The sequence below is a fragment of the Struthio camelus genome, chromosome Z, assembly GCF_040807025.1.
Source record: "Struthio camelus isolate bStrCam1 chromosome Z, bStrCam1.hap1, whole genome shotgun sequence".
In the NCBI taxonomy this organism is placed as follows: Eukaryota; Metazoa; Chordata; class Aves; order Struthioniformes; family Struthionidae; genus Struthio; species Struthio camelus.
The window spans coordinates 75228533-75240852 of NC_090982.1; the positions used below are offsets into that span (position 1 = coordinate 75228533).

Genomic DNA, 12320 nt, shown 5'->3' on the forward strand with positions numbered 1-12320 from the left:
AACCTTGGAATGTAGTTGAAGATAGACTTGAGCTCATTACTTTGCCTTTAGGAAGCAGAAATGTGAGAGAGAATGAAAATTCAGCCAGATTGCAGACAAGGAAGCATACATGTATAGGAATGAAATTGTTCCCTGCAGTAGTGGAAGATCAAAGACATTGTAAGCAACGGGGAAAGAAAACAGCAGACGATACTGAGAGCACCAGACTGACTTTAGTCACCTTTCACTAAGAGCAGTAAGTTCTCAGATTTCACTCTTAGTTCTACTGATAATGAATGAAAATCTCAGGGCAGAATAGGAAGAGATTGGGTTGTTGATGACTTGGCAATCTTTAGATTTATTGGGCCTAAGGAAACTTCTTAAATAGGTGGGTAACTGGATGAAACTGTCTGAAAGAGCTTTTGGTCAGAACTCCTGAAGGGCAGGGAGGTGCCAGTGACTGGAAAAGGGATCGTCTTCATTCTCCAGGGATGTGGCAGTCACCTTAGTGAAAAAGTCTGTGTAAACACTTACCTTGTAGTCCTGTATAACGATCAACATCAAGACTTATTACGAACAAACAATGCCAGGCTATCCGTGTTTCTTTTTATGGCAGTAAACAGTGTAGCACTATCTCAGAATAGTAGCTGTCCTATATGCTCATTTAATAGGAGTTTGGACACATTCTAGCATGAGTCTTGTAAGGAAGCTAGTGTAATAATATCTATCCTGAGCTGCCTGCCTGGCTGCCTAAATTGTACTTGGAGTATAAGGGCATGTAGCTAATTATACTAAGGGCTTATTGAATGCAGCTCTACAGGGATGTCCCTTGGTTTTGGTAGTATCCAGTATTTTCTTTCATGATCTGGATGAAGGAGTAGATAGTACATTTATTTAAGATAAATGCTTGTAATTCATGCCACCTTTAGGAGAACAGGATTAAAATCCAAATAGACTTTGACTGAATTGCAAAGCATTTATTTCAATGTCTCAAGACACATGCAAAGTATTGCATTTACTGATTAGAACAATCGGATGCACAAATGCGTGATAAAAATGACAGGTAGCTGTTTCTCAGAAGTATCTCGAATTATAATGGATTGGAAATTAAATGTAAATCAGTGTCAGCATTGCAGAAAAAGCAAACATTATAGCAGTTTGTCTAAACACAAGTCATAGGTAGGACATGTGAAGTAATTCTTCTTCTTTATCTAGCACTGGAAAGACCTCAAATGGTATACTATGTGCAGATTTGAGTATTGATGTTTCAGAAGAGCAACAGCAATAAAGGTGATTGGAAATTCCCCTTCCTTCTCCCCCTAGAAGTTCTAGGAAACTTGATGCATTAAGGTGCATGGAAGAGAAGTGGGTTTGTCCAGTTCAGAAAAGATTGAGTGAAGTTACGGTATATATTTGAAGATTAAAGTTACTGCAGGACAAGGTGGTGTCCTAATTCAGGAGATAATGTAGTAGTGGATTTTTATCCAGCCTAAATCTTCCTTACTGTTATTCCATGAAAAATGTAAGCTGGTTACTGTGACCCAAATGTCAACAACGTGAACTTGGAAAAGCTGTGTTCAAAACATTCCATTGTGATTTGCCTTCTGAATCGGAACTGCTACTACTGCTTTGTTTGATATCGTCTGTAAATCATAAGAGGGAAAAGGCATTGATTTCTGGGGAAAAAACAAAAATCTGAATGATGCAACAGCTTAATGAAGAATGACTTTTATATCCTTTTGTTCCTTCCTTTGAACTTCTCTCAAGCATCCTAAAAAACTTGTCAGGCCAGGAGATTATTAAAATGATAGGCTACTTACGGCCCTTAGAGGAAGGAATGGATAGAGCTGCTGTTCAGGACATCTGCAAATATAAGCAAAGTGATGGCAAAAACCCAGCAGCTATTGGTGCATAAATGCCTAAGAGTCTGTTGTTCTCAAACTCATTGTGTCAGTCATTAATTCATAAGTTAGGATCATATGCCTGAAAAGATAAGATGTGTCATGTAGTATTTGTGGATTTTTTTTGGCCAGTGTCATCTTATTTCACACATACAAAAATCATTAGCTAGCAAATTGATAAATGTAAAATATTTACATTTGAATATGATTGATTTTCTAGATTTAAAAGTGAGAGTGGAAGCTGTGAAACTTGACAAGTGACTTTGAATGTACAAACTTTTGATCTTAAAATGCTCTGCTTTAAGAGTGGACCAGTGAAACTCTTCTATCTTCAAGGCTCTGATCCTAGGTAACTTTACAGTGAACGTTTCAGCTGCTGATTACCAATTTCTTTCTCTCTTTAAGGTGGCAGTGGCGGCAACGAATCCGACTGTATCTTGAAGGAACCGGTATTAATCCTACCCCTGTAGATTTACATGAACAGCAGCTAAGCCAGGAGCAACACAGCAGGGCTCATATAAATGAAAGATTCCAGGATCAAAGTAGGTTGAAGTTTGTGACAAGTATGTAATCACTTTGCCATGATAACTTGGAGTAGGAAATACAGATTTATAGGAATTCGTGAAGTATTTGAAGTCTGGTTGCTGCCAAGCTCATTCAGATGCAAACATTTGAGAAGTGGGGGAGAAATGACTCTTCTTAGCCCAGACTCTTTGAAGTACCTTAAGTTTTTATGTGCTTCTTCTGCACTGTACGCTTATAAGTAGAATTTAGTATTAACAGTTAATTTGTAGGCTTTTTTCCTTTTCAGTATGTTACCTACTGGAAAAATATTTAAGCTTTTTAAACGGTGTCTCTTAGTGTTACTATGGAGATGTAGAGTTACTATGTAAACAGTTTACCATGGAATTAGATGATCGGACTAAAACTCCATGTATGTGCTCTTAACTTGTGCTGAATTTGAGGTAGGTTACCTCACAATTGAAAAAAACCTATGTCAGACTCCCTGCAAGTGGCTATATGCATACAGATACTTGTGTAAGAAGGTCATGCTGTTAAGTTTTTCTTTTTTGTTGTCGCTGAAAGAGGGGAAATCTCAACAAGGAAGTGGTATTCTGTTTAATTACTAAATACTTACAGAATTTATTTGTACATTGAGATGAATTATAACCTTAAAAGGAGGATTGAATAGGATTAGAATGTTTTAGAAATGAGAATTTCTGCCTAGGTAATTCCTAAGTAATAAAAACATTTTAGCTGTTTTATTTACGGTGGACTGAAGAGAAGTTTCTGACTTTGTTTCTAGTCCTGGATTTCCCCACTGAGAAGCCTTTTTAGTCAATGTGAACGCTATCTTAATCCTCATTAATTAGTGGCATGTAATCTAATTCTTTGAAATTCATCCAGAACATCTGTTAAGTCACTGTCAGTGAACTTCACTAAGCCAGGAGTGACCACTGACAGAAGAGGAGAGTTCAACCTGTCTGGTTAACCACAAGTTGCAGGAAAAACAATATCTGAAAATGTGTCATTGTTTTATTGGCCTTGGTTCAAATACTTGTGGTCTCCAGTAAAGGACTGTAACTGGATACAGAAGGAATTGGTGAAAAAATTGAGTCCTTGAGGAAGACTGAACACTGAGAATCAAGGTCTAGAATGTAATCCCAGGCAGCAGACTGCATTCTCCAGTGAGTCATGAATTGTTTTTGAAAACTCGGGTTTTAGAGCCATGATTTGAAATGGCTGTATTCAATACCTGCAGGATCTGAGATTTCTGGTCCGCATCTTTTGCCAGTGAGAGCACTCAATGAAGTCTTCATTGGGGAATCTCTCTCATCCAGGTATGTTTAATTGTTTACTATGGCAGCAAGGCACAACTGACTTTATTTTTAATGACGTTGCAGTGGCTGATTGGTAATGGGAAGTCTTTACTGTGAAATTTCTATCTTAGTCTGTGAATATATAACACTGCGTTGCTGGTTTCAAAGTGTGTATTCAAAGATTTTTTTGGTGCAGTGATATGAATTGATATTTTTCCCCCTTCCTGTCTGGCCATGCCATGTTTCATTATTCCTGGCTGTTTCGTTCCCTTTCCATTGTTTTACTTCTTTCCTGGCTAGTTCTTACATAATCAGATGCCTTCAATTGTTGTCTTTACAGTGGATTGAAGATTTTGATTGTCTGTCCTTAAATTGTCTCATCCTGCATCCTTTCCTAAATATCTTATTGTAAGCTTAACGTGACCAAACTGAAATCCTAGTAACTTCTCCTTTCCCCCTTTCTGTCATTAGAGGCAGAGGTAATGATATCCCTTTGGCTGAACATTTGTTATTACAGGAAAATGTCTGACGCTTCCTTTCTTGTCTTAAAAAAACAGTTTATATCAAATCCTGGTACTGCATTCTCCAAAATACCTTTAAGACTATCCCTTTCTGTCCTGAAGATAAAGGCATCTCTGCTAATCAAACAATAATAAGGAGGATGTGGGGAATATGATTGGGGCTGTGGGAAAGGAGTTAAAGTATGATCCTCAGTCAGGACTTTTGGCCAAACTTTTACTTGTATTTTACATCCCTTTCCCTTTTACTCTGTGTCTGTCTTTTTTTTTTTTTTTTTTTTTCTCCAAAGCCTTTAGAGTGTAACTTCTTCTTGTGTTTGTACAGTGCCTGGGACACTGTGGTTGCTGCTGGAAACAGTATAAATGTTCCATGAGTGCTTTATCTTCCATCTGGACTCCAGCCTCAGACTGGCAGAAGGAATTAGTCTCAAACAGATACAAATTTTATTTTCTACTAAATCAAACCTAATTTTATCAAGATGCTAAAACATTTTTCTAACACATAGTGATAAAGGAAGACAAAGCTGTTTCCCAACACTTTACAATAACTCTCTACTTCTGAATGCCAGAAATACACTGTGCTCTTCGGTTCCAGTATATTTGACAAGCACTGAGGAACACAATAGACATAGAAACAAATTTCTAGTAGCAAAGGTTGTGTATAGCATATACACATATAGGTGCTTCTGAGGGCTTATTCTGCATAACAGTTGAGAAAACAAGGAAACTGAAAAAACTTTTCATATCCAGTTTGCAAAAACTTTGTCTTAAACTGAATCAAACTGTGCATCTGTGTTCTTAATTTGCTTCTAGTTCTTTCTTCTTCCCGTATTTTCAAGAGTGAGTGTGCATAATGCTCTTAGTCACCGTCTAAACTGTTTGACACCAAATGTTCAAGAACTGTATTCTTCTCAGTCTATCCAGAGTGAAACTTTCATCACTCAAAGCAATTCAGTAAGCTCCTTCATTTTACTAAGAAGGGTGCAACTCAGTCATGCTGAACACAGTGAATGTGTTTTTTCTGAAAGGTCTTCTGCTAATCTGAAGACTATATCATATTGTTGGATTAGACATTATAAACGTCAGCAACTGTAGTTTATAAATATGCACTTAGATGTTCTGAAACTTAGGAAAAGAGACGTTCTGGTTGCCATAGGCCTAATATTCGTATCTCATGGACTTCCTTACTAATAATACCGTACAGATTGATGGTTGTGTTCCAAGACTCAGTACACTGAGTTTTAGGAAGAATTTGCCCTGGAGAGAAACTAAGCCTGCTGACTGCAGTCAAGCTGAAACGGTTCATGAAGAATCACAGTGGATTTTTAATCACTGAAGTGATCAAGAGTTCAGCTTGAAGCCGTGCTATTACTCACTGATGTTGGAATTTTTTACCTCTTAGTATTCCCTGATGTAATTTTATGAGACCCAATCACAGCATAAGCACAGTTTATGCGGTAGTTCAACAGTTATGCAAGGAAGGTAATGTATATGTAGTTTCATTTGTAAGTCCAGCAAACCCTTCTTATATACAAAGTTATTGCCAGATGAACTGCGGAGTTCTTTGCACAGAATTTAATATGAAAAGTAGCTGCAGGAAAACTACCTAAAAAATTAATGCTGCAAATCACTTTGTCTATTATAAAAACTGCTATAAAACAGTGAATCAAAAGTGGCTGCCAAATCAGAAGTACACTGTACAAAGCCTGCAAAATTGTCATCTATGTTTAAAACTGGCCCCCCTAAATTTTTATGTGCCTGATAAGGCTGTGTGTTCTGTCTCATTCAGGGAGAACTATAAGTCCTGCAAACCCAGTTTTAAATTCTCGCTTCATAGGGCCTCCTATTATGAGATATCAGTTGATGATGGTCCATGGGAAAAACAGAAGAGTTCAGGGCTTAATGTATGCACTGGAACAGGATCAAAAGCATGGTAAGTTCATGTCTCTGCTTTGACAGAAAAGATTGTTTCAGATAAACTAGCTTGTGATGAATCTATTTCGCTTAAGCGTCTTACCCATAGAGGCCCTCTTGGGCTGTCGTTAAGTCTGTGCATGGCACAGCTATGTCCAAGTGTTCTCATTGTGGTTCAAAGCTGTCTCAGGTGTTTGGGAAGAGCAGAGAACCCCACACTTGCAAGGGTGAAGCAGAGGGGGAGAAGAATAAGAAGCTGAGGGATTGCGACAGAAATTTACCTTAGCTGTAGCTTTTGTCAGGTGAAGGAGGTTAGATGCTCCGTGTAGAGATGACTGGTTGGGGGTGGTGAGGGAAAGAGATCCTGCCCTGACTTGCAGAGCATGTAAGGGGGGTTTCCCTGAACTGCTCTTGTTGGCTAAACCAAAAATACTTAGATGTTACAGTCTGGAAAACTTATAAAATCTAAGCTCTTAAGTAGAATGGGAAAACACGTGCTTGGAAACCGTGTTAACAGTGTTCTCTGGCACATGTATTGTCCGTTCTCCTTCCAACCCTTTTTCAAACTTAATTGAAAAGGCACAGTTTCTTTGCCAAAGTGCTTCACTAAAATGAAGGACATGTCTAAGTGAAATTACACTAGCTCAATCAAAGGGTTAATGTTCTTAACTTCAACTTAAACAAGCCACATTACTGCATGTAGGTATAATCAATGTAATTTTCTGAGGTGTGAGAAACGTACAGTGAGAGCCTGTTTCGTTTGGAAATCTGGCTGTGCTTATGGTTTAAAGTTGTACAACAGGGCCTTGGATTTATGTGGCAGCCTAAGATGGACTAAAACTGAAGCTTTTACTGAAATACAAAAATGAATATTCATGTTGTAACTATGGTTACTGGGTTTTAGTTTTCATTGTACTTCAGAATCTTGCATTCAATGAGCATAACTCGGTTGTGGAAGCTGCCAAGGATGAAACTGGCAGATTGCTGGGGGAACTTTCCCAGTGTTTAGTACCTCGGGAGTATACCACCTTAGCCCAAAACTGTTCTTACAGATTTTATCTGTTGCTTATATATTCTGTGCTGAGCAATCCCAGAAGCTGGGACCAAATCCCAGGACTGTGCATCTTCAGTGCCACAATCAGTATTTACTGCTGACTTCTCTAAGCTTACGCTGTGGCTTTGTGATTCTGGCATGCTGTGGTGCGCTAGGGACCCAGCCTCAGAAAGGTGACCTTCCTTAGACTGTGGTTAAGGTGGTCTCTTGGGAGTTCAGGCATCCTCAGCCCGAGAGAATTTAAATCCTCCAAATGCTTCCTTGTGCTGCTAAAACTTGCATGAAAAGTAGCTAGTTAGGAAAGAACAACTTTGAACTTTGGACTTGGCACCTCAGTTTCTCCTGAGCATCTGCTTGGGCTGGCAGGTAGGCAAGGAGTATAAGAAGAGCAAGTTTGGATGAAAACTCTCATCGTTTTCTGGAGTCTGCTAGGTGTGTGGTGGTTGCCTGTTGCAGTCTGAGAGGTGTTTTACTGCCACTGCAGAAGTACTAAACACAGGATCGTAGGTTCCATTGAGACCTGGGCAGCTGAGGTTTTTAAAGCACTGCTGTGCAAGTGTGTGGTTGGCACTGAAATGCTTTTTGAACCTGGGCACAGGGAGTGACTGTTTTTTACTGATATTTAGACTTGGCTCAAACTGAGGCTTCTTGCTGACTTGCTGTGTATCCAAATGTGGCAAAAGGAATAAGTATCTGATCTAATTGTTTTCTGTCTACACTGTAATTATTACACAATTCAAGCACACAGCTTATGGTACTCTTATACTGACAAAAGGGCGTAATATTTGTAAACAACCGTTGGGTTCCATAAGTTAAAAATAACGTGAGGAATTAGTTTGCAAGAGGTGGACTGAAGGGATTAAAAAAAACACACAACCTGTACAACTGTCAGATTTCAATTTTTTTAATGTAGAGGTGTACTGCTTAGCAAACTTGTATTTCTCTGTCTAGGTCCTATAACATTAACAAGGTAGCAAACCAAGCTGTTGAAGAGATCCTTAGGATTGGTGAGTGAACAGTGTGGCCCTACTGGCTAAGTTTATCTGAAGATATTCCTATCTAATTGGGGCTCTCTTTCTTGGCTCAACAGCTAAAAAGCATGGAGGTTTGAATCTGCCATTGAATGCAGAACTAGTACAAAAAGGTTAGTGAAAATGACAAGCTTTCTTTGAATTATAACAACTTCAACCAGTTCATTTTAGTTGTACTCTAATACTCAACACTGGATTTGTTATTTTAGCACTCTTGCACTATTAGTTTCTTAAATACGTTTAAACTTTGAAAAATAGGCTTTCTCATATAAATAAATATATATATATATATATATATATATATATATACACATACACATACACACAGATATATGTATCTCTTCAGGAGAATACCAGTTCTGAAATTCAAAACAGCTAATACTTAATCACCTGAAGAGAGCTGGTGAATGTTAGTCATGCAGTGGAACTGAAGTAGATCTTCTGTATAGTTAAATCCTTTCTAAAGTGAAGGTTATTTAACATCTGGTAAGACTCAGTATTACCTCTAGGTAGGGAAAGCTGTTCTTTCCTGGAGGAATGGGTATTTCTGAGAATAATTTTCTCTGAAAAAACTGATGGCTGCTTTCTCTACTTACAGTAACAAACGATTACAATGACTCCCTGCTCTATAGCCCAGAAGAACCAAAGATGCTTTTCAGTATTCGAGAACCTATTGTAAACAGAGTTTTCTCAAGTAGTCGGCAGCGTGGCTTCTCTTCAAAGTAAGTGTTGGCTGAAGCAATTGCTGAAGAGTTATTTCATTCTGTGTATCTTGTTGAAGTATGAGTAACCCAGGAGTTTTCACTTGAAGTCTTTCACCTCCCAGTTTATGTTTTGAGGAGCCTGAGTATTTTCATAGGAACAGGAAGAGAATGTTTGTAAGTTGTTACACCCCTTTGTAGTGTTTGATTCATGCACAATCTTACAGAATAAAAGAATTGCACTGTGACCAGTTTTGCGTGTGTGCCCTCCCCACCCGCTGTAAGACAGGCATTGACAAAGTGGAGTAAATTCAGCAAAGGGCCACTGAGGTGATTAGGGGGCTGGAGCATGATATATAAGGGATAAACTCAAAAGGATCTGTTTTTGTTTAGCCTGGTTGTAGATGAGACTGAGTTAGATTCCTTTCAGAGGCACACAGCAAAATGACAGGAGGCAACAGCCACGATTTGTAGGGTGGAAAATCCTGACGAAATGTAAGGAAAAAGGTTTTCACCATGAGAAAGGTCAGCCACTGGCATAGGCTGCCTAGAGACTGTCATATCTCAGTCCTTGGGAGATAGTCAAAACCTGACTGGGCAACCCTAAGCAACCTAATCTGTCTTTGAAGTAAACCCTGCTTTGAGTGGAAGATTAGACTAGTCCCCTTGTAATCTAAACTAATTTGGTCATTCTAATTTGGGAAACTTTACTAGAGTTTGCCGCAAGCAAGTCAGTATGAACACATTCAACTGCTAGTTGGTGTAATTTGAAAGTTAACTAAAGAACAGTATGATGTTTCGATGTTAACCAGATGTGTTCAAACTTAGGTCAAAACAAATATTTAAATAAGTTTTGAAATATTATTTAAAAAAAAAATCTTACTTTGTCTTACCTCGTATGGGAGAACTTGAAGGAGACCCAAATTCCCTTTCTTTTGACCCAAATCAGTATTATAACAAATCTCTTATGACCTAGTGAAAAAAAGACATATCTGTCTGTTGGACCTAAATGTTACCATGTTAGAGAAGTTTTCCACTGAGTGTGAGCAGTGTCTTTAAATGTTTACTGCTTCTTTTGATTTGGGAGGGCTCAAAGGTAAGTAAATCTTTTTAAGACAAAGTAAGAGGAGGGGTTAAAATATGAGCAAATAACTACATTTTTCACCCATGGATTCTACAGGCTTCCTGTCAAAGTTTTCTGCATGAGCTGTACTATAAAAGCTACAATGGAGAGACAAATCTATGCAAACACACGTCTGCCTATTATTTCCCTTTTGAAGTAGTCTTTGCTGCCTGTCACTGCTGGTGTTCAGCTCTTGCTACTAAAGATCTTCTATTTGTTCTTCCTGTTTTTTGAGATACGTCAGCTGCCCAGAGTGAGATGGAGTGGAACAAGCTTTCAAGTTCCTCTGCAATGTCATGTTCCAGCGTTTCCTCTATCTCGGTGACAGTCTGAACATGCTCTTACGCTAGTGCTCAGGCACAAAGAGACAGGTTATCTGCAGAGAACCAGTATCTTCATTTGCAGTGGTAGACAGTACCTACTTATTACAGGGTGTCTGTGGTATGGCTGTATGGTATGCTGTTATTTCTGAGCATGTCGTAGTCACCTTGATGTGAGACCATCTGGTCGGATATCCTTTTGTAAGCTTCCAGAGCTTTTTTTGGAGGGCATGTTTCCTTAAGTGCCACCTCTGTCTCTAGAGAACTGCCTGCATCCTCATATTATGTGGATGCTTTTGAGACGTTTGGTTTTCTTATAAAGAGTAATGCAAAGTGTTGAGTAGCTTGCTGGTTATGTAATTCATTTTGAATGCATAGAGGCAGCAGTTCTTTTGGCCTTCTTAGTGATGGAGACCGAGCTTGGAGATTATCTTCAGCTGTCTGATTGAAACAGTTTTTGAGCAGCGCCATTAGATCCTGGAACATGAACGAATTAGGAGAACACCTTGGTTTGCCTTCCCTGAAATTCACTCAGCCCTCATACTGGGTGGGTCTTGTACTTGCAGAGTCCAGGCTTCCTGAAGTGGTGGGTATTCTGACTAACAGCAGAAAGATTTCTTCAGCACACCTACTTGGATAAAAAGTACTGGGTTTTCATTCAGGTGTTGGGGTCTGTCTGAATCTTCTTGGTGGACATGGATCACTCCTGGTTACGTGCTTGACTGAAGGAAGCTGTGTTATCAGTTAGTTTAAGTATAAAAAGATTTTAGTATATACTTTTAGTATAAAAGATATAGTATATACTTATAAAAGATATAGTATATACTTTTAGTATAAAAAGATTTGTCAGGGAGGCAAGTCTGATACTGACATCTAGCAGAACATCTTTTGAGCCGTTTGAATCGTATAGTGTCCTTATTTGCTTTTCTACGAAGGTGACCACCTTGGTATCTACTCCCTAAAGTAGGAAGGTTGGAGACAACCGTGTAATCCTCAACTCTCAAACTCATTTATAGCACCTCTTGCTAAGGTTATAACAGATTTAGAATATCATTAGGACTTTGTCCTCTGCATTGGCAAGATCAAACTTGTCAGCAAGGATAATCCTGTGTGGTGCTTGCCCACCTCCCTACTTGCCATATGTCTGGCTGGCATGTGGATTATGTATCCTAAATGTTCTTGAGCTATTTCTAGACAGCAGTTACTTTGTGATCGTAAATAGGTAGTATATGGTAGGTGACTTAAGAGTCAGCTGCTGGACCTTTCCTGAGAGAATACGTAGACTAGCGGGAATCCATCTTAAGCCAAAAAGCAAGTTTTATTACAAATCATATGCATACATTACCAACTAGTTTACCTGGATCTGAGTTAAATCAGGGCATTTGTGACCTAATGTTCTTCCATGAATCAAGAGTCCCCTTCTTTCATGTCTGCGCGCTTAATTATGTGCTTTCTCAGAACAAAGATTTGCTGTACTGAGAAACCCAAAGGTCCTTCTAGCCCTGTATCTTCTCTGTGAGTCCAAAAGCATGTGCTGAGAGAAGAGGGTAAAAACGGGAAGCATACACTGCCTAACATCTGCCTCCCCTGCGCCAGGATTTTTCAGTACAGGTAGAGGTGGTTTCTGTGTATTCTCAGGGGACTTTTTTAATATGCTATTGTCCAGTTTCCCCTTTAAACTTGTACAACTTTTTAGCAGCTATGACATCTGACATCTGTAACAAGGAGTTCCACAAGTTAACACTGTATGAATAAAATGTCTCCTTGTATTTCTTCTGAACCTGTTGCTTGCTGCTTTTAATTGTCTTGCCTAATTTCACCTCGTCTGAAGACACAATTTCAGACGTGGTTGAAAACACAAATTTAACAAAGTTAGGGTGGGTCTTTATGTTTTTTTGACCCATCAAATAACCAATACTCGGAGAAATCTAGGGCAGAAAGTGTTGATGTGGATCCAGT

General features: G+C 38.9%; 1 protein-coding gene across 4 annotated transcripts in view; it reads left to right on the forward strand.

Annotated features, from left to right (window-relative positions):
• LOC104147786 (NAD kinase 2, mitochondrial) overlaps positions 1-12320 on the forward strand; it is a 38780-nt gene that overhangs the window by 21886 nt on the left and 4574 nt on the right. For 2 of the 4 annotated variants that reach the window (XM_068928570.1, XM_068928569.1), the window contains 6 exons: positions 2286-2422; positions 3643-3721; positions 6008-6151; positions 8138-8193; positions 8277-8330; positions 8816-8939. In XM_068928570.1, the coding sequence (XP_068784671.1) occupies positions 2286-2422; positions 3643-3721; positions 6008-6151; positions 8138-8193; positions 8277-8330; positions 8816-8939 (594 nt within the window). The remainder of the gene's footprint in view (positions 1-2285; positions 2423-3642; positions 3722-6007; positions 6152-8137; positions 8194-8276; positions 8331-8815; positions 8940-12320) is intronic. The other 2 variants (XM_068928572.1, XM_068928571.1) reach the window with 1 other exon arrangement.